Consider the following 26,602-nt stretch of genomic DNA (forward strand, 5'->3'; position numbering starts at 1 on the left):
CTTTGAATATGGATATTTATTTATTTAACGTAGAGAGAATGAATTTAGAACTTACAATAAAATAAAAAAAATTGAGTTTTAATATTAGCATTTAAATGACGTTATATAAAAATATTAAAATTAGTAACTAGAATGTTACCAAAAAAAAAAAATCAACTGTGAAATGTTCTGGCTTTACCTTTTCCGCTAATACTACTCTAACAACAATATACAATTTTACAAAGAAACAATTTATATATATAATTTAAAAAAAAAGCCCTTACCTTTTATTTTATATACCAATTTTGATTTTTATTAAAGTTGCTTATGGTCTTAAGCACCAGTTAATATAAAAAGCAATAACAAGAACCACTGGCCTTTATATGTTTAACAAAATATAAGATTATTTGAGCAAAACTGTTTTTTGAAGCAAAAAATGCGAATTTCATGTCAGAGCAATTATTAGCCTTGGTGTATATAATTTTAGAGAAAAAAATAATTCATTGTAATAATTTTTTTTTGTAATTGCTTATGGCTCAAGAGTTAAAAAAAGCAATGGGTCTAATAAATATCATAAATAATTATTTATTTATTTACTTATTTATTAATGGTTTTCAAGCTTAAAATTGGAAAAAATTTAGATGTTCTTGTTGAAGAATAAGAATTTTTCTTCTTAAAAATTTTGATTGTCTTCCGGAAAAGTTTGATTTTTTTTCGAGGTTGTTTTTCATCTCTAAAGTTGCCAACACTGGCTGCTTTGCTATTGTCTGCCTGCCAAACGTTTTGGTATTGCGCTCAGTCGAGTTTTAGTCGTCGGCGCGATCAGTTGTGGTGGCAGCTGTTATTGCTGTTTCGCTCGCTCTAAGTACATCTCTCTCGCACAGACGGTCGCTCGATTGCTTGTCTGTTGCTGCCGCTTGCAACAGTTGTGTCAAATGTAAACTGAAGTGCAGTCAGTGCAAAGTTCGTTGCTTCAGTCATTCGTTTTACGATATGAAAAATAATGTGCAAATGCAAATATTAATTTGACAATTCGGTATTTGAGTGTATTGAGAGTTGTTGTTACGCCTACCTGCAACGTTTGGTCATCCCTCTAGAATCCTGAAACATAAATACAACAAAATAAAAAGAAATACACAAAAGGCATCAACAACGCGACGTCGCATCCGTTTCCGGCTCTTTGTCTTCTGTCTGCCTTACTGATAGGCATATTTGATTATTGTACTCAACGCATTTCATGAATGAAATTTGAGTGTATTTCACTGTGTATGTGTGTGTCTGTGTGTCGATGTGTTTGTGTGTGTCCATGTCCAGCAGTGTCAACTGAATTGTTACCTACAGTTTTAGACCCAGTGCACCGTAAAGATCTTAATCGCATTTTAAATAAGCACTTACGTTCTGGAGCAGAAACCGTTTTCTCACCACTCAGGTAGAAACAATACATTGGGCCAAGTTAATACAGTTTATTTGCCACAGTCGATCTATAAACGTCGCTCAACTTCTACACTGATAAATTTGCCCCAAAGCAAACTGTTCTCTGTTTAAGTTTCGCACGCTGATAATTTCAAAATTGGCCAAAATAAACAGACCGTCTACAAAATGTGGTCCAAACTGAGGTGAGTCTTGACTACATACATATATATATATATTTTAACGTCACTGAGCTAATGTTATGGCCAAATACATTATCTATATATACGCTTATTTATGTGAATTTTATGCGTTTGCTATTTTCCTTTTTATACTTTTGCCCATTAAATTGGCTACGTTTTGAACAATGGAACTGCTTTAATGTTATTGTTCCACCCACATGATTTAATCTCATCAGATCCGATCTAAATTCAAAGTGATCTTCAACTCGTATCTATAGTATTTTCATGCAGCTCTTTTTTTGGGTTAATTTAGCTAATTGCAGATCGTTTTCTAATTACGCGTTTGTCGATTAAGCCTTGGGCTTTAAAGTTAAAATTAGCTTTATATTTAAATTGAATAACATTTATATAATAGCCGAATTAATTAATTTCAATGCGGCATAGATACATTGTGTATTAGAAATAATTATAAAGGTTTTATTATGGGCCAAACAGTCTTAGGTATTAACTATTAAATTGTTTATATTTAACAGCACTATGTAAAGTGATCTCCTTGTTTATTTGTTTAGCAAGCGGTAGCTTAAAATTGTTAATAAATGTAACAAATTGCGAACAATACTTTTTTAATTTTAATTTGAAATTGAATTTTAGTTCCACTAGTTTTGTTTTTCTTAATTGAATATTTTAAGCACAATTATATTTTTTGGATTCACTTGTAATATTTATATGTCTCTGCCAAACGTTACAGTACTAACTTTACTTTACATGATATATTTAATGTTACTTAATATATTCTTTATTTATTTCTATTTTATAAATTTAATTAAAAATGTGTTGCGTCATTTTTGACAATGTTGTGGGCTCATTTAACTTCGTCAGACAGCCGCACTTCCGTTGCGGCGGCAATTATTGCGACTCCCTGCTGTCATTTCAAATCTAAAATGCGTTAAAGTTTTTTCACAATTACGCACATACAATTGAGAGTGTGTGTGTTTGTGTATTTAGGAAAATGAAAACCTAAACCAAAATGAGTTAAATGTAATGTGATGGTTGTTGTTGCTGCTGACAGCTTGAATGACTCCAAAACGGACGCAGACAAGAAGTTTGTTCAACCTACGCACCTCACACACACACACACACATGCACACACACACTCTGGCATTTATTCAGTTTAAGCGCAATTAGCGCTTTGTCGTTGTTTTCTTTTCTTTAGCTGTCTTTCTTTCGATTCAGTTTCATTGTTGTTGTTGTTGCTCGTTGGCAACCTTTCTATGTTTTCTAATTTCATAAACATAGTTCATAATTTTCACAGCATGCTCACTCCAGTACCACACACACACACACGTATATACACATTTAAAAGTTTTATTTTCATTTCATTTTGTACGCCTACAACGTTTCCTTTTTTGGTAGAGAATACAAAAAAAAAAAAAAACAAAATGTACATAATTAATGTTTATATAATTTTTTTTACTGCTTTACATGTGCTCATTAGCCGCTTGGTTTGTCGTTGTTATCGTTATTGTCGTTGTTGTTGCTTTGGTTCTTTTGTGGCAGCAAGTTCGTTGCCTAAGTCTTTTGTTTGCGCTCAGCTGTGGGCGTCATTTATAAGCCATCGTTTGCAGCAGCAGTCACTAAAATATATATAGAAAAAAAAAGAAGAAAGAAAAGTCATCGCAACTGAAATACAACTGTGCTACTTACTTGCCACTGCTACAGCTACTTGCCACTGCTGATAGCTGTAGTTGTTGTTGTTGCTGCGTATTGTTGTTGTTGTTGCTCCATAACAAGTTGCCAAATTTGGCAATGAGAGCGCAGCCCACTTGCGTTCGTTGTTAAAAGCGGGCCACACATAACTGTAAGCAGGCATATCGATAAACATGTCGATAACAAATAAATCGATAGCAAGATCGTTATCGATAATTGTAGCATTCAATTTGAAACTCTGTGAAATTATGTTGACTGTATTAAATTTAAATAATTTATGTGGCAATATATCGATAAGCTTGTAGAAACCGATAAATGTCAAGCAACTAAATTTAAAGTCTGTGAACTGAACTGCACCTATCACTGAATTAAATTAGCGTAAATTACTTATGTGTCAATATATCGATAGCGATGTCGATATCGATAACTGTCAGACCACTCATTTGCGATTCTCTTGGCTGATTTTTATTGAATACTGCACTAAATTTGCGTAAATTAATTATGTGTCAATATATCGATAACCATGTCGATATCAATAACTGTCAGACAACTCACTTGTGAGTTCTCTGAACTGATTTGCACTTTGTGTGCCTTGAATTAGCGTAAATTATTTATGTGGCAGTTGGCGGTGCACAGTGGGCGTTAGAGGCGTGGCATTTTCTTTAGCTAATGAACAGAGCACATTTCTCGCAGTGCAGAGAGCTGAGAGATAGAAAATAAAGCTAGAGCCATTCACTTAGCATACTCCTCCGCAGCATCCAATACTCGCATTTCAACAACAACAGCAATAACAGCAACAACAGCAACAACAATGCGAACAACAGCAACAATTTCTTGAGATACAAGTTAAGCGGCTGCTGGCATTTTGTGTGTGGGTTTTTCGGTGCTTTTCATACAGACTCAATGTTAAAAAAAAGAAGAAAAAAAAAATAGACTCAATGTACGCGCTACGTGTGGGCTAACATTTAGTTGTATGTGTGTGTGTGTGTGTGTGTGTGTAGTCTAACATGCTTGTCGCATTGCCAACAACAACATCATACCAATAACTTTAATTTTGGGTCCATTTGGCATCTATTTCCGCCTCTAAACGCCACAGGCCACGCCCACATAAGCAGCTCATTGATAACAGAAATGCATACGAATTGGATATTGAAATGAATAAATATATTTGAAATTAGACATGGGCTTTCTTCCGCTTTTATTTGTTTTTCGTGCGCTTAAATTTCATCAATTTTTGATAGTCAAAAAAAAAAAGAAAACAACAATATTAAAGACATTTTATGAACTCAACGAGCACACTTTGAGTGTTGTGTGTGTGTGGTGTGTGTTGACTTTCGAAATGTCGCAATTAACAGGCGATTTAGCATTATGCACGTGCGTTGGCGGCATCATCGTCGATGTTGTTGGCGTGGGCTGTGAACTTGGGTTGGTTTTCAGTCATCAGTTTTCAGTTTTCAGTCACAATGCCCTATCGTAGGACATGTTTATTTAATCAAGCTGTTTGACAATCAGACATAATAATATAATAATAAAAGACTCTTTTCACTATACAAATTGGAAAAAAGGCTTTTTAATTCATGAAAATTAACATTTTACAAAGTTTATAAATAGCTGATAATAAATTTGATAAAATAGTTGTAAAAAAATAAAATTATAGTGTATAATTATTCAATTTTGAAAATAAAGAGTTAAAAAAAATAAAATAATAAATTGAATGGATTATAAAAAAATTAAAATGATTCTCCTCCAAAATAAATACATAATATATTATTTTTCATTATTAAAAAAAAAACATTTGTTGTCTTACAGATTTGAAACGAATGTACATTTTAAGTAGCATAAAAATTTGGAAATTTATTCTTTTTTGCACTATTAAAATAGAAAAATTGTTGTTTTGTTTTTAAATTTCAATATCCTAAATCCCATGTTATCAATGAGTGTATAAAATATCTTTATAAGTAGACTGACAGAATTGTATGTTTCTTTTTAGGTATCGAGTTTTAAATATCGATTTTGGTCTATAAATTAATCTTTACTATCCAAACAATGCTCTCCATTTGATAAGCCTTTGAAGCATAAAAACTTGAATATTTTAAGCGATTTCACTCACAATAACATTAGCATATACATTTTAAAAGTATATCACAAAATTGGGTTAAATTTGTAATAAGTAAGCTAACAAAATTACAAATATTCTTCTAAATAATAAAAGAAACTTTCTTATTTTTAAATTAAAAATAATTTAATATTTTATTAAAAAAATGACTTCCACTGTGCCAGTGCAACTACATCTCCACCTGAATCTGTTTCTGTATTTGTGTATTTATTTCTAGTTTAAAATTACGGGCAATATTGTCAAGCGGCTGCAAATTAGTTTACAAACTTGTTTATTTTTTTTATATTTCTCTTCAACTGTATATTCAAATGGGCAACAACAACAACAATAGCGGCCACAAAAATTGCTAAACATTATTTTGAGAGTGGGCTGAGAAACGGAAATGTGTGGGAGTCGTCGTCTTTGTGGTTGTTGCTGCTGCTGTTGTTGTTGTTGTCTCTCAGTCTCTGTGTCTTTTCAAGTTGTTGGTTGTTAGGCAAATTACTTTTTAATTGAAGACACATATTCAAAAAAAAAATATATGTAAGTAGGCGGCTGCATATAAAGCAATGAAAATCAAATCAAAAGCACTTTAAAAATTAAAAATGCCCAATAAGTAACAGCAATTGAGCGAAGAATCAACTCGAGTCGAGTCTTTTTGGCCAACCAAATAAATTCAGTCAATAAATGTGGACATACAAAATGAATTATATATATTGTACAAAAGAGTACAAAAGCAAAATGAGATAAATACGGGCAGCAAGTTGGCTAATCCCGTAAGGTAAACAAACCATTTTTGGTATGACTTTAAGCCGGGATTTGTCTGCAGCAGGTTGCCCCAAAATCATTCAATTTATGGACTCTAGAACCTGTTACAACAACAGCAACAACAATAACAATGCAACAGTGGCAAACAAAACCCAGCTTAGGTCTGTAAGGAACTTAACCTCGAACTCGTTTGAGTATTTTGTATTTCTTTTTTTTTTGGAAGCAAGCGAAAACTGAATTTCATTTAAATTAAATTGGCTTTATTTTTTTTTTCATCTTGTTCCTTTTTGGTTATTTACGTTGCTGTTTGTTGCTGTTCAGGCTGCATTTTTTGTTTTCATTTAAACGCATTTTATTTGTGTACAACATTTGCATATGAATGTTGCCTTGTTGCCGGCGGCATTTTAAACTAATTTACCGTCAAATTTATGACGCTGCAACGGATGCGTTTTTAAGCCTGCCTTCTGGCCAACTAACTAATTAAGAGCAGCACTCTTAGCTGGCTTATAGAACATAGTGAACTCTTTGGGAACAGTTGCCCACAGCAAGCACGAGTTTGTTGCCTAAGTCTTTCGTTCTGCTGTCGCTTAATGGGCTTAACTTCTGACACATTCTCGCCAACGAAATTGTTATTTTGACACTTGCTGAGCTCATTGCTAAAATAGTAAAATTTATTGATTTGGATTTGCATTTTGTACACCTAGAGAAAACATTCATAGTACAAATAAATACTGACATATTTCTTTTCACCATATTACATTTCATTAAAGAGTTTTAAATTTAACATTTTTTTAAATTTATTTCATTTAAAAATATCGAGTTAATTATTTAATTTAAATATTCTGTATTTTTATATTTAATATATAATTAATTTAAATGACAAATTAAGTGAAAATTTTAATTGTAATTATTTTCTCAGTGTGTAATTCAATCGTATTTCAATTTGATCCCTGAGAAATGTTTGTATTTGTTTTGCTTTATCGCAAGGACAACATCCGTTTCCGTCTTAATCTGCAGCCACACAATACAAAGGAAGGTCTCCATCCTTACTGAGCACAATCAAATCCCTTTTTCTGTCGTTTTCTGTCGTTTTCTGTCGTTTCCTGCTCTTCTCTTGCATTCCTCTTGCCAAGTTCACATTCAAAGCAACTGCAGCTGCTGTTGCTGCTGCTGCCTTGGCTTTTGTTTGTTGCACGTTTTGTTGTGGTTGCCACAACTGCAGCTACTTAAACACACAAACCACATGTGTCTCTCTCTCTTTCTCTGTGTGTGTCCTCTTCTTCTCCTTCTCCTCCTTCTCTATTTGTGTTGCGTGACATTTTGACCTTTGCCTGGCTTCAGACTTTGCCGCAACTTTTACTATTTTCACGCGCTTCGCATAAATTTCATTTGCCACACTTGGTGAGATAATAGAGAAAGACATACGTGCACTGGCAACTCATGCAACATACAAGTGCTAACAGCTGCGTTCATGCAAATAGGGAAAGTGTGATGAATGGCTTAGGATCGCAAAAATATCAAACTTTCTAGATGATAAAAATTTAAATGCAGTATCAATTTAGAGGCCAAATCATGATCAAAATGACATTCCGCTTAAAAATCGGTTAATTTTTGATGAAGTTATGAGAGATCAAAGTTTTTGAAAAAATGTCAATGGGTATGTATGGAAAATTGGAAGATAAATGACTTAGGATCGAAAAAATATTAAATTTTTTAGATAATAAAAATTTAAATGCAGAATGAATTTGGTGGCCAAATCATGATCATAATGACATTCCGCTTGAAAATCGGGTAGTTTTTAAAAAAGTTATGAGAGATCAAAGTTTTTGAAAAAATGTCAAGGGGTAAGTATGGAAAATTGGATGATTGATGGCTTAGTATCGGAAAATATAAAATTTTCTAGATGATGGAAATTTAAATGCAGAATCAATTTGGTGGCCAAATCATGATCAAAATGACATTCCGCTTGAAAATCAGTCAATTTTTGATGAAGTTATGAGAGATCAAAGTTTTTGAAAAAATGTCAATGGGTATGTATGGAAAATTGGAAGATAAATGACTTAGGATCGAAAAAATATTAAATTTTTTAGATAATAAAAATTTAAATGCAGAATGAATTTGGTGGCCAAATCATGATCATAATGACATTCCGCTTGAAAATCGGGTAGTTTTTAAAAAAGTTATGAGAGATCAAAGTTTTTGAAAAAATGTCAAGGGGTAAGTATGGAAAATTGGATGATTGATGGCTTAGTATCGAAAAATATAACATTTTCTAGATGATAGAAATTTAAATGCAGAATCAATTTGGTGGCCAAATCATGATCATAATGACATTCCGCTTGGAAATCGGGTAGTTTTTAAAAAAGTTATGAGAGATCAAAGTTTTTTAAAAAATGTCAAGGGGTAAGTATGGAAAATTTGATGATAAATGGCTTAGGATCGAAAAAATATCAAATTTTCTAGATGATAAAAATTTAAATGCAGAATCAATTTAGAGGCCAAATCATGATAAAAATGACATTCTGCTTGAAAATCGGTTAATTTTTAAGAAAGTTATGAGAGATCAAAGTCTTTGAAAAAATGTCAAGGGGTAGGTATGGAAAATTGGATGATTGATGGCTTAGGATCGAAAAAATATAAAATTTTCTATATGTACAAAATTTAAATGCAGAATCAATTAAGAGGCCAAATCATGATCAAAATGACATTCCGCTTGAAAATTCGTTTAGTTTTAGCAAAGTTATAGAATTTTGAAGTTTAGTTGGTGTCTCTATTCATATGCACAGCGCTGTTACCTCGCCTGTGGCAGCTTCGTTTCGTTGCGCTTTCGAGCGTATTTCGTTTGCCAATTTCGGCAAATGGTTTTTGCGTTTGGTCAAGCGATAACAATGCAACAGCAACAGCAACAACAGCAACAACAGGTTGATATTGAATTTTGCAGAAAAGCCAAAAATGGCACACAAGCACTGAAATGTCTAATTTAGCCTTTGGCCTTTTCGATTTGCAGCAACATGTTGCTGTCACTATTAGCAACATGTTGCCTAATTTGCCTGCTGCAACTTTTTTTCATGTATTTTAATTTATTTTTTTTTATTTACGAGTAGCAAATTGTATTTAGCTAATGTGGCCAATGTGGGCTGAGGTACATGAGACACAGCAGCAGCTGCAACAATTTGCTGCAAGTTGCAAGTGACTGTCAGTTGTTTTTAATAGGCACTGTGTGGCAATCAAGTGACATTTTTAGCTTGAAATAAATCTAAGTAAATTATAAAAATATTTATCAGCTGGCAGAGCATGCAGCATTCGTTGCAATCACAATTATTTTGTGGCATATTGTTAGAGCCCAAAAAAGGCGAACTAACAATAAACGCGTTTTTAATTGTTCGGTGGCTTATCGCATGTTTTTGGCCATTTTGGGTGCGCAAAAATGTTGGAAAAAAAAATACAAAAAAATAAACAGAATAAATAAATGTTAAATTTATTGTTCATTGTAAATTAAATAAAAAATTGTGTTGGATTAGTTTGGATTAAATGCAAAATATTTAAGCATAATTCATAGCTGAAGCTCTTAAGTTTTATAATTATTTTTATTTGGCATCTATTTAGTTTTTATTTAATGTTTTTTTAATGATACAGAGATTGATAAGATATTTTGTGAATTGTGTAATAAATTGTGAAATTTAAAGATAAGCTATTTTCTTTTATTCTTAATGTTTCGAAATTATTTTAATGCATTTTAAAAGTCAGGCTTTTATTTATAATCCTTTTTTTTTAGCAACATGAACATAACAAGTGTTTTAAAAATTATTTAAAAGACTACCTGTTTCACTTCTTTGAATATTTACAGTGTATACGAGTATATCTTGTGTTAGCCAATAACTTGGCCAGTTTAAGCAGCTGGAGACGTTGCCAGAGACAGCATCAATTATCGCCTCTGTTTGCCCACTGTCAGCCTGTTGCACAGTGGGCGACATGAGCATGAAGCGCTGCATGTGGCCAACGCCTTTGTTGGCCAGATCGTTGATGGCTAAAAGCAGTGCCAACAGGTCAATACAGCTAGTTATCCAGGCAAAGATGAGCTCATAAAAAATATACCAAAATTCTAAATCGGTTCATTATCATTAGCAAGATAGACAGTTAAATCATAGCTAGAGAGAGAGAAAATGAGAGAGAGTAAGAGAGAGAGAGAGATAGAGAGTGCGTCAGCTGCACGTTGTGTGTGGTGCTACACACACACACACTCATTCACACACACACACACACCCAGGCTGCCATTCAACGTTTCAACATCATTATCATACGTATCTGTATCTGCAAATGTATCTGTATCTTTGCCAGCATCATCAAGAGCGTGTCTGCAGCCAAGCAACAACAACAACAACAACAATGAGGCAGCAACAGCCTCGTCTTATTCCAAAGAAAACGCTGCAATGCCGTTAACAACAACAACAACAGCAACAACAACAACAAGATTTTGACTCATTTCGCTTTGCACATACAGAAAAAATTAAAACTTGAAAAAGGTTTATTTCCGTTGACGTGCCTTAATTTCAGCCAGTTGGGTATTCAGTTTTGGCCAGAGTTGTTTTGGCTATGTGGATGGTGGATTGTGGATTGTGGATGGTGGATGGGTTACTCTGCGACGCGACGCGGCGTTAAAAGCGGCGCTTTAAATGCGCCCACACAAAATGCTGTATATACTCTACTATAGCTGTGGGTAACTTGACTTTAGCATACAGACTGTACACAAAAGATCTGCTCAGCATTTGCAAAGGAAAGTTCCAAAAGCAGGGAATGAATTTTCAATAAATAAAAATAACTTCATATTTTTTATTAGAGTATCAATTTTTATTTTAATTTTTGTCTATTTGTGTGTGACTTAATTCTTATTCAAAATACCTAAATAAAAAAAACTAAATGTGTGTAATAAAGCTTTTAAATTTTATATTTTATTTCTGAAGAGATCAATTAAATTTTTAGTTAATCTACTCAAATTGAAGCATAATTAACAAAACTTCTTCGAAAAAAAGTTTAATGTAATATTTATTTATTACAAACTATTTTGAGATACTTATTTAAAGAGTTTAATTAAAAGAAAACTTAAAAAACTTGTTGTTGAAGTTGTCAAAAGTTTCTTAGAGTATTTATAGTTCGACTTGCCATAAAATGTTGTTGTCTTTGCGGTGTGTGGGAGACGCCTTGAGCTGCGGCAGAAGAATGTTAAACTGGCTGAAACTTGGCGTCGTCTCACTTGATGTGTTGGTTGGCAGTTGGATTAGCGAACGACTGCTAAAAACAGAACTAAGCTGGTAAACTTTGAATCCCTCTTAGCCAGACTAAGGCTAACAAGTTTCCACTTAGAATAACTAAAATCGCATTGAAGCAAAACGCTTCCTTTATTTTTGAAACTTACATTATAAGCGTGTTATTTATAAATATAACTCAGGAAACTAAAAATAGAAATAATATTTGAAAAGAAAAAATTAAAAAATGCCGAAGTAAACAAAAATTATGTAGAAAAAATTTTCCCATTTTTTTTTAAATTTTTTGATCTAATTTTTTTTAAAATATTTTGTTTTTAGAAATACTAAAATTTCGTAATTTTCGTACTCTGAATCTTTTTCAAACTCGAATTTTCTCATTATTCCTTGCTTGTTATCCATCCCTTATTTTATGGTAAATATCGCACAATTGTTTGTTTTTATATTTTAAATTCCAACTACACTTGTAAATATAATTAAGTCTTGTTGAGTCAGCAGGCAGGATCTGAATAAATTATTGTAATTTTTGATTGTTGCATTGTAGTTGTTGTTGTTTTTTGGCGTTGTTGTTGTCAATGCATTTTATGCATAATTAGCTGGGCAGAGACAGTGACCAAAAGAGCGTCAGCAGCAGCAGCGGAAATTAAACGCACTGAAACGTTTCGAACATTACGTTTTGCCGTATTGTTGTTGTTTTTGTGGCCAGTTTAGCGTGACAACTGAAGAAGAGAAGGGAAGCAGCAGATAGAAGAAGAAGCAACTGAACTGAACTGCATATCAAATGCCAGTTGGAAAGAGACAGTTGCAGAGACAGAGGATGTTGTTGCTGCTGCCTTTTGTCCAAAATGGGAAGTGTACGCAGCAGCAGCAACACTTGTTGTTGTTGTTGTTGCTGTTGTTGTTGTTATTGCTGTGGCCAGTGATTTATTTTGACCACGTACATATGCAAAACGCATTCTAATGGAACAACAGCAACAACAAAAGCCATAAATAAGAAAGCTGCAGTCCAGTTGCTCGACTCTTAGATGCCCTGTAGTTGTACTTAACTTCGCAGTAGATCGACTCAAGGACCATAATTGAAATAAAATTTAAAAATAAAATAATAATGAACAAATTGAAACAGAAAAAATAAAAATATATATATATAAAAATATATATTTAAATATTTAGAAATTTAAAATCTTGTCTCCAAGCACTAGACCAACAATTAAAGGAAAGATTCCGCTTTAAATTCAGTTTTGATCACAATTTCAGCATTTTGCTTTTGTGTTGTTTTTTATCTTTTGTAATATTTAGAGATTAAAAAAACTATAAATACTAAAAATATTTAACGTTAAATGTAATATTTGCATGGGCAAAGCAAGGTTTGAATTCGAAATAAATTCAAAGCATAGATATTTTGTGACAGACATATTCACAATTTCAGCAGCCTGTAGAAACTTTAACTACTGGGCTAACAGATCTGCTTATGTTTGGCCATTGCGCATTGTAATTTGTAGTTACGCTCTGATTTTTGAGTTTCATTTGTAGCTTCACCTGTTACTAACTTATAGTTATTGTTATTGTTGTTGTTAATGTTGTTATTGCTGTTGTTGCACGCTTGCCTGCGGCAGTAGAACGTTGAGATTAGTTCATTGTTTCGCTTTTTATTATGTGTGTGTGTGTTTGTGGATGCTAAAAAGCGGAAATGCCGCTTTTGTTGCAACGGAAATGCAAATGATATTGTAGACATTACCAGGAATTGTTAAAGCTGGTTTTGCATTACCAAAACAACAACTAAAAAAAAAAATAACAACTGAATTGGCTATCAATTACAAAAGTGAAGGCACAATCTTCTAAAGTAGTTCATAGAACCCAGCCCAGATCCTCCTTTTTTTTCTTTTTCTTTTATTTTTTGTTACCTACAGCAAACTGCATTTCATTAGACACAAACCCGTAGGTTGTTCTACGCCCTTGCAACCAGCTGACAACAACAACAACAGCAGCAACAAGAAAGCACAGCATGAGGCGTCTAGAAAACTGACTGCGATGTCGCCAGAGTTACGACTCTGATTGCCTAGGCGTTTCAACTACAGAGCTAAGAAATAAAAAATAAAATAAAACGCCCACTAACTGAAGTTTGCCATGTGCCTTATAACAATAAAATGTGTGGGCGTGGTGCCTGAATTACTGCACGTTAAATCAAATCAAATATATACAGAAAAAAGTTGGAAATTTTTGCGAACTTTAGGGCGTTTTCTATTCAAACTATTCGAATAACATGTTTATAAAATAAATATTTTTTATCAAAAATTATACAAATATTAAAAGTGTATTTTATTACTAATAATAAACTTGTGTGTGTTTATAACTATAATACAACTGCAAATTAGAACTGAAATTGCACCTGACATTCAATTAAGGAACAATTGTTAACATATCCTAATTGATTTTCTAATTGGCATTGTAGTAATTCAATGAAACATCTAATGAAATAGCTAATGTAACTCTGCATATGAATACAATATTTTAAAGATAATTGTTATCAAATCATAATTAAATTTTTCAATTCTAAAGCATAAGTTACGATGTTTTAATGAAAATCCTAATTAATGGTTTGGTAAATATTATATTAAATACATTAAATTAATATTTCAGCGATGATTAATTAATAAATAATGCATTTATAAATATCGTAATAAAATCCTCCAATAGCTTACATTTTAATTGATATAAAAAAACTATTACCTTCAGATTAAAGTTGGAGTTTTATTCATGAGATTTTTTTAAATTGAATTTTAGCTTAAGTAAATTTGCTTTAATGTTAAGTCTAATGAAATCATTCAAAGGAATTGGGAATTCTGAGAGCCTAGAATTGGCTCAGTTTGCAAGAGAGATCCAAGTTGGGCAGATTCTGAGTATTACGACAATACCGCTTCCAGCCCTTCCAATATTTAAATCCTTCTTGTTGTTGGATTGTCTTGGCACAGGCAATATCATCAGAAATATCATCATTAGATAGATCTGAAGTAAATGAGATTAAAGATAATATATGATGAATATAATTCTTATAATAAATTAGGCCTTTAAACAACCTTCACACTTCATGTTGCACTTTCCTCCCTTACGTCCCTCTGTACAGTAGTCCTTGCTATTGATTTGAAACAATCCATAGTTTTTGCTATTGTTTTCATTGCTCGTCACTTTATTTGTGTTCAAGTTACTCTCATGCTCCACCAAACAGATCCCTATGTATGGCAGCATTAATATAAATTACAGCATGTATTATTCATATTTCGATATGATAACTCACAATTCGACATTAGGGTTTTCTGGAATCTGTAGCTCTGCACCATCACTCGGGTCAGCTCACAGCGCATATACTGCTTAGACTCAACCTGAATTCCACACAGCATAAGGAACAACAGTCCCAGCAAAACCAAGAGTCGTACTTCAGATATATTCGACATATCTGAAATATATATTTAGCTTTATACATGATAGACGATTGAATTGAAAATAACATTCTTTTTTAATTTAAATTGTAATTTTTCGTTATTCATGTTTCTCTGCTGACTTTTCTTTAGCTTCCTACCATATTCCAGAACTCGCAACCAATATTATTTAAAAAAAATTAATTGTTGTTTTAATGAATATTAAAAATAACTCTTAAATAAGATTTGTATAATACAAATTTAAAATGAAAGTAAAGCTATTAATTGAAGTATAATTATTCTATATAGCTTTTATTATAATTACAAAAAGCATTGCTTAAATGAAACACGGACAATGCCGGATAATACTAGACTGTATGCATTTAGTATAGAGTTTTTTTTAGAATGACATTTTAAATTCATTAGTTCCAGGAATGGGCGTATGATACAACTAATTAACTATGGGTATTCATTGTGTCGAAACACGAATAGTCAATGAGTTCAAATGTTTTGCTATGTGTCCAAATATACCCAATGAAACGTATATTCTCTCAACTTTTGCCTTGTGCATACAACTGCAATATATAATCTTTGAAATTTACAAATTCATTCTAAAAAATGTAGGGTATACAAATCAATAAGGTCATATTAAATTCAAGTTTTATTTAATTTAATTTTTTCTTTTATTGTAAATTATAAATGTTAAATTATTAACAATATTAATTATTACTATAACAATAGCAATTTATGCTATTCTTCTCACAACAAGTTCTCTTAATGATGTTCTTTAAACAAAAGTTAAATAAATAAAAGAATAAGCAAACACAAGTGTTTCTTAAGTTTTAGGGTATAGGAAATAGGAAGGGAGAAGAGGAAAGAGGAAGACAGACTTTGTTGTTGATATCTTAAATATTTGTCGTCACTTTTGCTATCTGCCAAATGCCAACTTGTTAAAACAAAGTGTGTAGAGATAAAGTTAGAAAAAGCGTGCAAAGAATTTCATGTAATTAATGTTAAATTGCAGAAAAAACAAAACAAAAATTTAAGTTGAGCTCACGATAATGTTCCATTGATTTTTAAATAATATATGCAATTCATAATAATTGAAAAATATTTCCCACAATAAATTGATTATGCAGCGCTCGTAGACAAATTTTTGGGAAATTTTACCAATTTGGTAATAAAACTTTTGAGTTAATTACAAAATAATTATAATGTTTACCTTTTGCTAATTAACTCAACACAGCGAAGCACGCGAACAACAATAATAATAATAATAACTAGTTTATACACGTTTAGCGAGTGCGAGTGTGAGTACAAAATGTATCTGTATCTGTCTCTGTGGTGCTTTGTATCTGTATCTTCTTTTGTATTCGAGTTGGCGAGATATTTCAATGTGAGCTGGCGCTTCACATGTGCGACGCTGTGGGCCACAACTGGGCAACTAAAAAAATATTAAAATGTTTAAGTATTCTTACGTTGTGCTGCCGAAAAACAAATACAGCGAGACACAACGAGAAAGAGAGAGGGAGAGAGAATAAAATAGAGAGAAGCAACTTGTACTTATTGACGCTCAGTTTGCGCTACGCTTTATAATTATTTGCATTTATTGTTATTGTTGTTGTTCAAGCTGATTAAGTGATAAGCCCGACATGCTGATCCATATATTCCTGGCTTATCAGCAGTCACAGCTCTCTTATCAGCAAAGGGAGAGTTCCTGGAATCAAGCTTAATCTTAAATAAATACGAAATACAACTAATGTTAATATATTATTGAAAGAAATGCAATGAAACCAATGAGGCGAGTCTTAAATCTAGCAGCTAAAATATTGTACATTTGTATGTTTTTTTTTTGGGTTATAACTGCAATTGTTTGTGTTTGTTGTTTTTGTGGCTTTAACAACGCGAAACATCCGGCAACGTGCGCCCACGACATTTGCTCATCCATCCGGGCCAGGCCTGAAATCCATGACGATTGAAGATCTGCATTGCGCAGCGCGAGTCATCCGAGATTTCATCGTTGAGGAACTCTAGATGGAATTTAGGATTAAAATATATGCATGAGTAAAGAAATACACTGATTAAAAAAATATTAAAGGATCTTTTAGACGCAAATTCTTAGTTTTGAGACAATAAACTTAATTCAAATTAAACTATTATAAATTATGATATTAAATAACACTAATATTTATTATAGTAATAAAGCTGGTAAAAAGATATATTAAAATTAAAAAAAAAAAGACATTTCTATTGGAAGATAATTTATTTTTTAATCTTTAAGTTTTTTATATTATTTTGTTAAAGTTGTCTGATTAAAAAGGAATATTTAATACCATAATTTGTAATTTTAGATACCGTTTTTTTTTTATCATGGTTATTTTGTTGCATGCCATAGTTACCTTCGCATTTGATATTGCATATGCCACCGCGACGTCCTTTGCGACACCAGTTTTTACTGTTTATCTGTTGATTGGCTGGTTGGAATAAATAAATGGCACTACAAGCCGGCTAAACATCGATGCACATACCTGGAATAAACCGTAGCTAACACTCTGATTCGGCAGCTGCATTGACTTTGATGTGCTCCTGCCGCTTTCCGATTCCACTAGACAAACCCCTAAAAAAAAAGACGATATAATAGTCCAATAACAAATTTTTCATAACAAAATGTAATAGACATAAGACATAGAAATGAGAAGAAATCTAGCGATTGTTTCTATGACAGCTATCGAATATAATAGTCAGAATACAAATTTATATTTCAACCATTATTTAACTCATATTCTTACTAAACTCTAATTTTAAAGCGATCGTTCCTAAGGCAGCTATATGTTATAGTATTCCGTTTTGGATAAAACTTTGCCTGATTGTATAAAATATTATTTTTTACTTAATTTGTGAGTTTCATTAAATTATCTCAAGAGCTTACAAAATTACGCATTTCTTGATACAAAGAAATCTAAAAAAAAAATCGTATTTACTTACAATTGGATAGATAGCTGCGTGGAAAGTCGTGCCGCAAAAGCTCCTTGGCCAGTTGGCAGCGTGTGAGGAGCTTTGACTGCGTCTCTGATGGTGACAGCGACAGCAGCAGGACGAGGATCAGGACAATGGCGCTGAACTTGCAATGCGGCAGAGCCATTTGTTGAAAGGATATGCTCGATGGGCTATGGACTACTTGCACTTGATCTCTGGCTGCCTGGACCACTTTAATCCTAAAGCGCTTCCCCAGCAACTGCCCAACTACAACTAAACACGCGTAGCTTCAGAATTCTGGGTTTTTAAAGCCTCGTACGCAATTTTTCGCTAGACAACAAAAAAAAACTGTCGAGCTCGTTATGCCGCAGACAAATTGACACACATTGCAACAACAAAAGGAACAACAACAAGCAACAACACAAAGTTCAATTAGCAGCAAACAACAATAAGACATTTTGTCACATGAACAACGTTGTTTACGTTCTAGTTCTTTCTCTTTCTCTCGCTTTGGGTTCATCGGTTTCGCTTTCGCTTTCAGTTTGCCCTGTGAAAAGCGTGAAAATTAGAAAATTGGGAAATTTGTGACAAGTAAAACGATGTCACAAACTGAGAAACTCGTCTACCTGCTTAAATCTCACTGAAGATACAAAAGTATCTCACAGATACTTTTCTAAAATTTTGATAAAAAATAGTAAATTGGGAAAAAAAACCTAAAAAGGTTTATTTATCGCCAATAACATAAAAGATGACTACAAATATGTGTAAAAATCAGAAAATTGGAAACGAATGTCATAAGCATAAAAAAAATTTGAGTTCAGGTCGAAGGTACAAAAGTATCTCACAGATGCTTTACTATTATAATGCGTAAAAATTTCGATATTGTAAAAACGATATCATAAGTGCTTAGATTGTCTGAAAAGATACAAAAGTATCTCACAGATACAAAAGTATCTCAAAGATACTTTCCCAGCACAACATGTGAAAATTAGGAAATTGAGTAATATGCGTATTAAGCTTAAGAATGTCGCCAGTATTTGCATTTCTCACAAAAAGATGCAAAAGTATCTCAGAGATACGCGCAGAATGCACATATCCAATAAATCGCACGCCTTTGATTGCGTTAAGCGCTAAATTGGCAAATTGTCAGCTTGCACATCAGCACAATGTTGTGCACACAAAACTATCTCGGATTTGTATCTGTATCTGTCACTGTAATTGTATCTCAAGCTGCAGCTATAGTTGGAAATGTATCTTGATTTTTTATTTTTGTGTGTCAGAGTGTCAAACGCTGCTTGACCTAAAAAAACGCACAATTCCAATTCAAATGCAATTTGCCACAAATCTATCTTAAAGTGTTTTTTATATTTTTGACGAAAAACAAGACGAAAAAGTTGCCATGAAAATTATTTATATGAAACTTTTCCATTACTTTGCATTTACATTGCAGTTGCTGTTTTCTATTGTTGGCCCTCTCGCTGGTGTCGGCCAATGAACTCAAGGATCTGCTGGAGGATACCACAACAACAACAGTTGCCACAACAACAACTGTTACCACTCCCAGTGCATATGTCATCTCAGCAGCAGCTGTGCCCGCCTTTAATGCTGCCACGCCCAAGGTCAAGTCGAAGCTTGCCACAGTCAAATACTTCAACAAGAGTTCTCCGAAAAAGCGTAAAGCCGAGGAAGTCTCCTCGCTGCCGCTGCCCGTGGACTCCGACGGACAGCTCGAGTGGAAGTGTCCCAATATTTCGGGATCTCGCAGTGCGGAACTCGAATGCGGCTGCGACTTGCCACACACGCTGCGTTGCAACATCGATCTGCATGGTCTTCTGGTGAGCACTTAATTTATTAAATTTTATGTATTATATTTAAAAAAAATATTTATATTTTTTTGCTTTAAATTTTTGCAAATGCTCCTTAAAGAAGTTGCTCTTTTCAAATGAATCTGCGAAAATACCTTAAAACAGCACTAAAAGTACAGTTTAATATCATATTTATTATATTTTGTATATATAAAGAATTAAAAAATATTACAAAATATTAATACAAAATCATTTACCAGACTCAAAAATGGTTTTTTAATTTTCTTTGAATAACAAAAACGTCTTTTAAATTAGTTCTTGATCGTTGTCAAAATGTTGCAAAGTATTTCATTAATATCAATGTAACCTGAAACTTTTCTTTTGACACTTTTCACAAACTTTAAACTGTCATAATCCAAATCTTAGCCAATTTCCATGCGGAATGTCAACTTTATCATTATTTGGCCTCTGTTTTGATTCAGCATCAAAATTGGAAAATATAATTTTATGACCTTGCTGTCCATTTTTTTAATGCTTTCGGTCAGTGTTCTTTTCATCCATACTTTCCCGTAGTCTCAGTTTTAGAACTTCAAACCGCCATAACTTTGTCAAATTTTATCCGATTTCTTTGCGGATTATCAATTTTATCAATATTTGGTCCCTATTTTCATTCTGCATCAAAATTGGAAAAGTCAATTTTTCTTCCTTAACTGTCAATTTTTTCCATATTTTCGATCACTGGCCATTTTCTCCATACTCTTCCCTTGACCCATTTTCATAAACTTCAAACCGCCATAACTTTGTCAAATCTTAACCGATTTCATTGCGGATTATCAATTTTATCAATTATTGATCCCTATTTTCATTCTGCATCAAAATTGGAAAAGTCAATTTTTCTTCCTTAACTGTCCATTTTTTCCATATTTTCGATCACTGGCCATTTTCTCCATACTCTTTCCTTGACACATTTTCACAAAATTCAAACCGCCATAACTTTTTCAAATTTTAACCGATTTCTTTGCGGATTATCAATTTTATCAATATTTGGTCCCTATTTTCATTCTGCATCAAAATTGGAAAAGTCAATTTTTCTTCCTTAACTGTCAATTTTTTCCATTTTTTCGATCACTGGCCATTTTCTCCATACTCTTCCCTTGACCCATTTTCACAAACTTCAAACCGTCATAACTTTGTCAAATCTTAACCGATTTCCTTGCGGATTATCAATTTTGTCATTATTTGCTCTCTATTTTTATTCTGCATTTAAATTGGAAAAGTCAATTTTTTTTCCGTTTCTGTCCATTTTTTCCATATTTTCGATCACTGGCCATTTTCTCCATACTCTTCCCTTGACCCATTTTCATAAACTTCAAACCGCCATAACTTTGTCGAATCCTTGCGGATTATCAATTTTGTCATTATTTGCTTTATATTTTCATTCTGCATCAAAATTGGAAAAGTCAATTTTTGCTCCTAAACTGTCCATTTTTTCCATATTTTCGATCACTGACCATTTTCTCCATACTCTTCCCTTGACCCATTTTCATAAACTTCAAACCGTCATAGCTTTGTCAAATCTTAACCGATTTCCTTGCGGATTGTGAATTTTGTCATTATTTGCTCTCTATTTTCATTCTGCATCAAAATTGGAAAAGTCAATTTTTGCTCCTAAACTGTCCATTTTTTCCATATTTTCGATCACTGACCATTTTCTCCATACTCTTCCCTTGACCCATTTTCATAAACTTCAAACCGCCATAACTTTGTCAAATCTTAACCGATTTCCTTGCGGTTTATCAATTTTGTCATTATTTGCTCCCTATTTTCATTCTGCATCAAAATTGGAAAAGTCAATTTTTCTTCCTCAACTGTCCATTTTTTCCATATTTTCGATCACTGGCCATTTTTTCCATACTCTTCCCTTGACCCATTTTCATAAACTTCAAACCGCCATAATTTCGACAAATTTTAACCGATTTCCTTGCGGTTTATCAATTTTGTCATTATTTGCTCTCTATTTTCACTCTGCATCAAAATTGGAAAAGTCAATTTTCCCTCCTAAACTGTCCATTTTTTCCATATTTTTTATCACTGGCCATTTTCTCAATACTCTTCCCTTGACCCATTTTCATAAACTTCAAACCGCCATAACTTTGTCAAATCTTAGCCGATTTCCTTGCGGCTTATCAAATTTATCATTATTTGCTCTCTATTTTCATTCTGCATCAAATTCCATTTTTTATATCTTCGATCACAAAATTTCTAAATCTCTTCAAATTTTACCTTTTTCTTTCAATCGTAGCTTTATTTACCGATACTATATTTATGAAATCTAAAAATATATATATCTTCTTAAATATATTTTGTAACCTTTAATCTGGTCTGATTTTCTTTACAGTTGCTGGCTGATAGATTGCGAAGTTCTCCCTATTCCATCTCGCTGCTGGACTGTTCTCTGAGGAATGTGACCTTCCTGAGTGATGCCAAGATCTTTGATGGCATCTCGTTGCATGGACTGGTCATCTCATCCGGGGAAATTAAGCGTGTGCACAAATCCGCTTTCTTAGGGATCAAAGGACCTTTGCAGGCTTTGGGTTTACCAGGAAATGCACTCCTGAGTGTGCCCTGGAATGCATTGTCCACATTGGGCGCCTTGGAGCGTTTGGATTTGGCCAACAATAAGATCAAAGCCTTGGGCACAGCGGACTTTGTGAGTCTGGGAAATCTTGTGTATCTGGAGCTGAGCAGCAATCAAATCTCGAGCATCTCCCAACGCACTTTCATCAGTCTTCGCAAGCTGGAGGTTTTGAAGCTGGGCGGGAATCGTCTGGGAGATTATCCACAAAGTCTAAAGGCGCTTAGCCAATGTTTGGCACTGCGTCAACTCGATTTGACGGCCAACAATTTGAATGGTCCTCTAACTGAACAAACGCTGCCGGGTCTACGTAATCTGGAGAATCTGAATTTAAATCGAAATATGATCAAGAGCATTCAGAATAAAGCACTGGCGAATTTCTCCCGTTTGGTCAGTCTCTCTCTGCGTCACAATCAGATCGATGTGCTGCAGGATCATGCATTTTATGGATTGGGAGCACTCGATATTCTGGATCTCAGCTACAATGGCATTGTGGCCATTTCGAGTTCATCTTTACAACATTTAACCCGGCTGACAGTTCTGGATTTAACGCACAATTTTCTGCGTGCTCTCACCTCGGATCTGATAGCTCCGCTTCCTTCTCTGCGAGAACTTCGTCTCGCCGGCAATGACATCTCCATTGTGGCTCGCAATGCCATGGATCGGGCCCATGAGCTGCAGAGCCTGCAGATGCAGGAGAATCCCTTGTCCTGCGACTGCAGCATTCGAGCTTTTGCCGAGTGGCTGCAGGTGTCCAAGCTCTCCTCCAGCCTGAGTGCATCCTGTGTGACGCCACCGAGACTGGAGGGTGCTCCCCTGCTGCAGGTGCCCGTGGAGACACTCACCTGTGACATGGACAATGTCGAGAAGGATAATGCCAATATCATGGAGCATCTGGAGACGCTGGCCAAGCCAAATCAGACTACATCCCATGTTAAAGACTTGTCCGAAGAGGTAAGGATATTCAAATTAAAAACAACCTAATAAATATTTAATTCAATCCGTGAACATCATGATTTTTTAAATATAAATTATTTATTGATACTTATAAATATAAAACACAAATTCTAATATTTAACCTAACCTAAAAAAACATGTGTTGAATATGAATATAATATAAATATGTGTTGTGTGAAAACTTCAAGGTCGTACGTTTAATGGTTTGACCTGTACAGTGCTTAGTCAGTCAGTCAGTCAGGTCATAGAATTTTATGTATATAGCTTATAAAAAAAATGTAATTTTACATTCTTTTGAAATTTCAATACTTTAAAAATTATAAAAATCCATTATCAATTTAATTTACGTATATTATTTTTCAACTCTAATGTATTTAATTTTTTTATACTTTTATTTATTTTACTCTAAGTCCAAAATTTTAAATTTTTGATATACAAAATCTTTTGTTTTCCAATTTGCATTTAAAATGCGCTTTATTTAGAAAAACTATCCTTAAAAATTGTATTTTGTTCATCGAATTTAAGCAAAAATTTATTCTCAATTATGCCAATTTTCTTATATGTAAGAAAACTAATTTTCTAATTGCCAACTTATTCCTTGCTATACTCAGATTATACTCCATGAACTGCATTACTCGGCGGATTATGGCCTCATTCTCACCTGGCTGCTGAATCTTAGCAAGAAGGATTACATGTGCGATGCCATCTTTGTGTACAAGGAGGAAAACATCAATGAGATACTCATAGACAATTCACCGGTGAGTGAGCTCTATTAAGGGATTCACTTTATCAACTATCTAACTTATGTTTTATGCTTCCTCCTTTGCAGATTCATTGCGAGAGCAAGGTGGTCAATGGACAGAATACAGTGAGCGTCATTGTGCCCGACAGCTCCTCCCTGGACATTGGAGAAAGGTGGGTTTTGAGTACCTTTAATTACAGGAATTTTTTCCAGAATTTTGACAAAAAGTACTAAGAATTTAAAAAATTGGGGGAAAAAGAATATAAACATAAAACTAGGAAATAAAAGTAAGGAACATTCTTAGCTAATCAGGAAACTAAAACTAAAAAATAGATACATAAAACTAGGAAATAAAAATAAGAAACCTTCTTAACTAGTCAGGAAACTAAAAGTAGGAAAAAAACTGGCTAAACAAAAATTCGGAAAGTCTGAAATTAAAAAGATTTTATTAACGAAATTGTTCAGTTTTTTTAAATATCAAAAAGTATTATACGAAATTTGAATAGAAATAAATGAGAGGATGGCAAAACATAAGAAGAGTGCGAAATTAAAAAAATGTTATTAACAAAAAATTAAATCGAAAAACTCGAAAAATGTAATTATAAATTTGAATGTCAATGGCAAAAAATATACAAAGCCGGAAACAATGTATTTTAATAAAAACTTCAGCAATTTGCAAAGAAATATATTTTGATAGTTAGGAAATTAGAAAAGCAATTTGTGCTCTCAATATTTTGCTAATTTCAGTTTCCTTAATTGTGTTTCCTTTTTATCAAGCTTATTTTGGATTCTTTAAATTTTAGGCTTGGTGTTTTTGTGTTTGTTATTGTATTTCTTACATAAAAATATCTACGAATTCGATTCTTACTCAATTGTTATCTTCCACAGCTATCGCTTCTGTCTGGTCATGGTGCAGGAGCAGAATCCGAAGGCGGAGCTCAACATTGGCTGCTCCAACATCACCCAATTGCAGTTGAGTAGTTCGGGATCGGAGTCCGTGCCGCGTCTGTATCAACGTCGACCTTATTACACACCCCATGAGCACGAGATGGAGCATGTTGCTGGCGAGGATTATCAGCTGAATAAGCGGCAATTTAATAATATTGCTGGCAGTCAACAACAAACAACGGTTCATCAGGCGTCGACGCCAACATTACTACAAAGTTACGATGTCATTGATTCGCTGAACAAGAGTTTTCTGCCAGGATTGGGTTTGGGCATCCTGGTCACCTCGGTTGTAGTTTTGATTTGGGGCGCCACCAGAATTCGTCGAAGTGTGAGTGTGGGAAATGCAGGTGATACAAGTCTCAGTCACAGCAGCAGCATTCACAACAATAACAACAACAGCAGCAGCAGCAGACCTGCCACGCCCACAGCCACCACTTGCTATGCCGCCTCCGATCATATAGCTCGCATGGCGGATGCGGAGAATGGGACACGTTACCTCAAGCTCCAGGCAACGACGAGTCTCTGAGAACTCACTCCAGTTCTCGGAATTGAATCTTGTGATAGTACAAGCAGCATTAGGCATCTTGCTTGTACCGATATTATATAGATATATAACCCTAACTATAACTATATATACATATATGCTTATAGATACGCGCTGTAGTTAGAATTCCTGCACTAATCCAAATACTTGGCCTAAACACTTACCAAATTGTGCCATAAACTAACACACAATTAATTCGAAACTTATGCAGAATTTTGGCATTCTTTATATATCCAATATTTTGAAAAGTTTTTTTTATAAATATTCATTCTAAGCTATCTTTATCTATACTTCAGTGTACTTATAATGTCAATACAACCCGGAATATATATTATAATTTGGAAAAGTCTTTTAAATTTTGTAAACATTTTATAAATTAATCGGAGTTATCCTCACTTGACCACAAAAATATTCAAAAAGATAAACCTTTCTTAAAACTTTTTCAAATTTAAAATATAGAAATTATGCTATCTTTAAAATAAATTACTTATAATACCTGTTTTTGACGTAGGGCAATAAAATTAATGTCTTAAAATATTTAAATTAAATTTCGAAAAAGGTATAATCTTATTTAAAAAATCAAATTTTAATTTGGAATATAAAAAATAAAAGAGTAGTTTTAATATTCCCAAAGCGTTCTTTAGAATTATAATGCTCATTTCAATATACCTTGATATCTGTGAAATACTTAAAATATGATTACAATTTTTTGATTCCTTATCAGCAGAAAGTTTAAGATGATTTCGCACATATTTTGAGACACCTAAGAGATTTGTAAGACATAAAATAAACAATATTTCAAGTGTTTATGGCCCAATTTAAATAACTATACTATATTATAAGTATTGTATACTATCCTATCCATACCTCGATAAACGTAAACCGATTATTAAATAAACATATTGAATCTTAATTGTCTTTAACGAATTTTAAGGAATCGGAAATTAAAGAAATGTTTTATCTGTATTTTCTTCATATTTCATATATAAATTTCTAACTTTTAAAAATTATTATATTTTTCTACTTGAATTGTCTTCTGTTACTTTAAATGCCACTCAAAGAACATAACTTTTATTCGAAAAGAGTTTAGGATTAAGGAATTGTAAGTCATGACCCTAGGCATAAGGCTTTAATAATTTATTAACCCACAAAGAAAAGCACACAAAACAAATTCCAGCAA

The 26,602-nt window shown here is 33.2% G+C and overlaps 3 protein-coding genes across 4 annotated transcripts; 1 reads left to right on the top strand and 2 right to left on the bottom strand.

The window, feature by feature from the left end:
• The first annotated feature begins 1,302 nt into the window (after positions 1–1,302).
• Positions 1,303–25,765, top strand: LOC117784660 (slit homolog 3 protein). The gene is made up of 6 exons (XM_034622458.1): positions 1,303–1,595; positions 19,242–19,626; positions 21,995–23,185; positions 23,800–23,946; positions 24,018–24,103; positions 24,819–25,765. The coding sequence occupies exons 1-6, from the start codon at positions 1,579–1,581 to the stop codon at positions 25,402–25,404; spliced, it is 2,412 nt and encodes an 803-aa protein (XP_034478349.1). The 5' UTR covers positions 1,303–1,578; the 3' UTR covers positions 25,405–25,765.
• On the bottom strand, positions 14,131–16,258 carry LOC117784661 (lysozyme). 2 transcript variants are annotated; one of them, XM_034622459.1, is made up of 4 exons: positions 16,038–16,258; positions 14,695–14,853; positions 14,477–14,629; positions 14,131–14,405 (listed from the first exon to the last, which is right to left on the bottom strand). In XM_034622459.1, the coding sequence occupies exons 2-4, from the start codon at positions 14,849–14,851 to the stop codon at positions 14,251–14,253; spliced, it is 465 nt and encodes a 154-aa protein (XP_034478350.1). In that variant the 5' UTR covers positions 14,852–14,853; positions 16,038–16,258; the 3' UTR covers positions 14,131–14,250. The 2 variants fall into 2 exon arrangements, with proteins under 2 accessions (XP_034478350.1, XP_034478351.1); XM_034622460.1 differs by lacking the exon at positions 16,038–16,258 and having other exon boundaries at positions 14,695–14,859.
• LOC117784662 (lysozyme) lies at positions 16,567–18,033 on the bottom strand. The gene is made up of 4 exons (XM_034622462.1): positions 17,801–18,033; positions 17,344–17,432; positions 17,215–17,278; positions 16,567–16,845 (listed from the first exon to the last, which is right to left on the bottom strand). The coding sequence occupies exons 1-4, from the start codon at positions 17,955–17,957 to the stop codon at positions 16,712–16,714; spliced, it is 444 nt and encodes a 147-aa protein (XP_034478353.1). The 5' UTR covers positions 17,958–18,033; the 3' UTR covers positions 16,567–16,711.
• Positions 25,766–26,602: the final 837 nt, after the last annotated feature.

The sequence above is a fragment of the Drosophila innubila genome (assembly GCF_004354385.1).
Source record: "Drosophila innubila isolate TH190305 chromosome 2R unlocalized genomic scaffold, UK_Dinn_1.0 1_C_2R, whole genome shotgun sequence".
Taxonomy (NCBI): Eukaryota; Metazoa; Arthropoda; class Insecta; order Diptera; family Drosophilidae; genus Drosophila; species Drosophila innubila.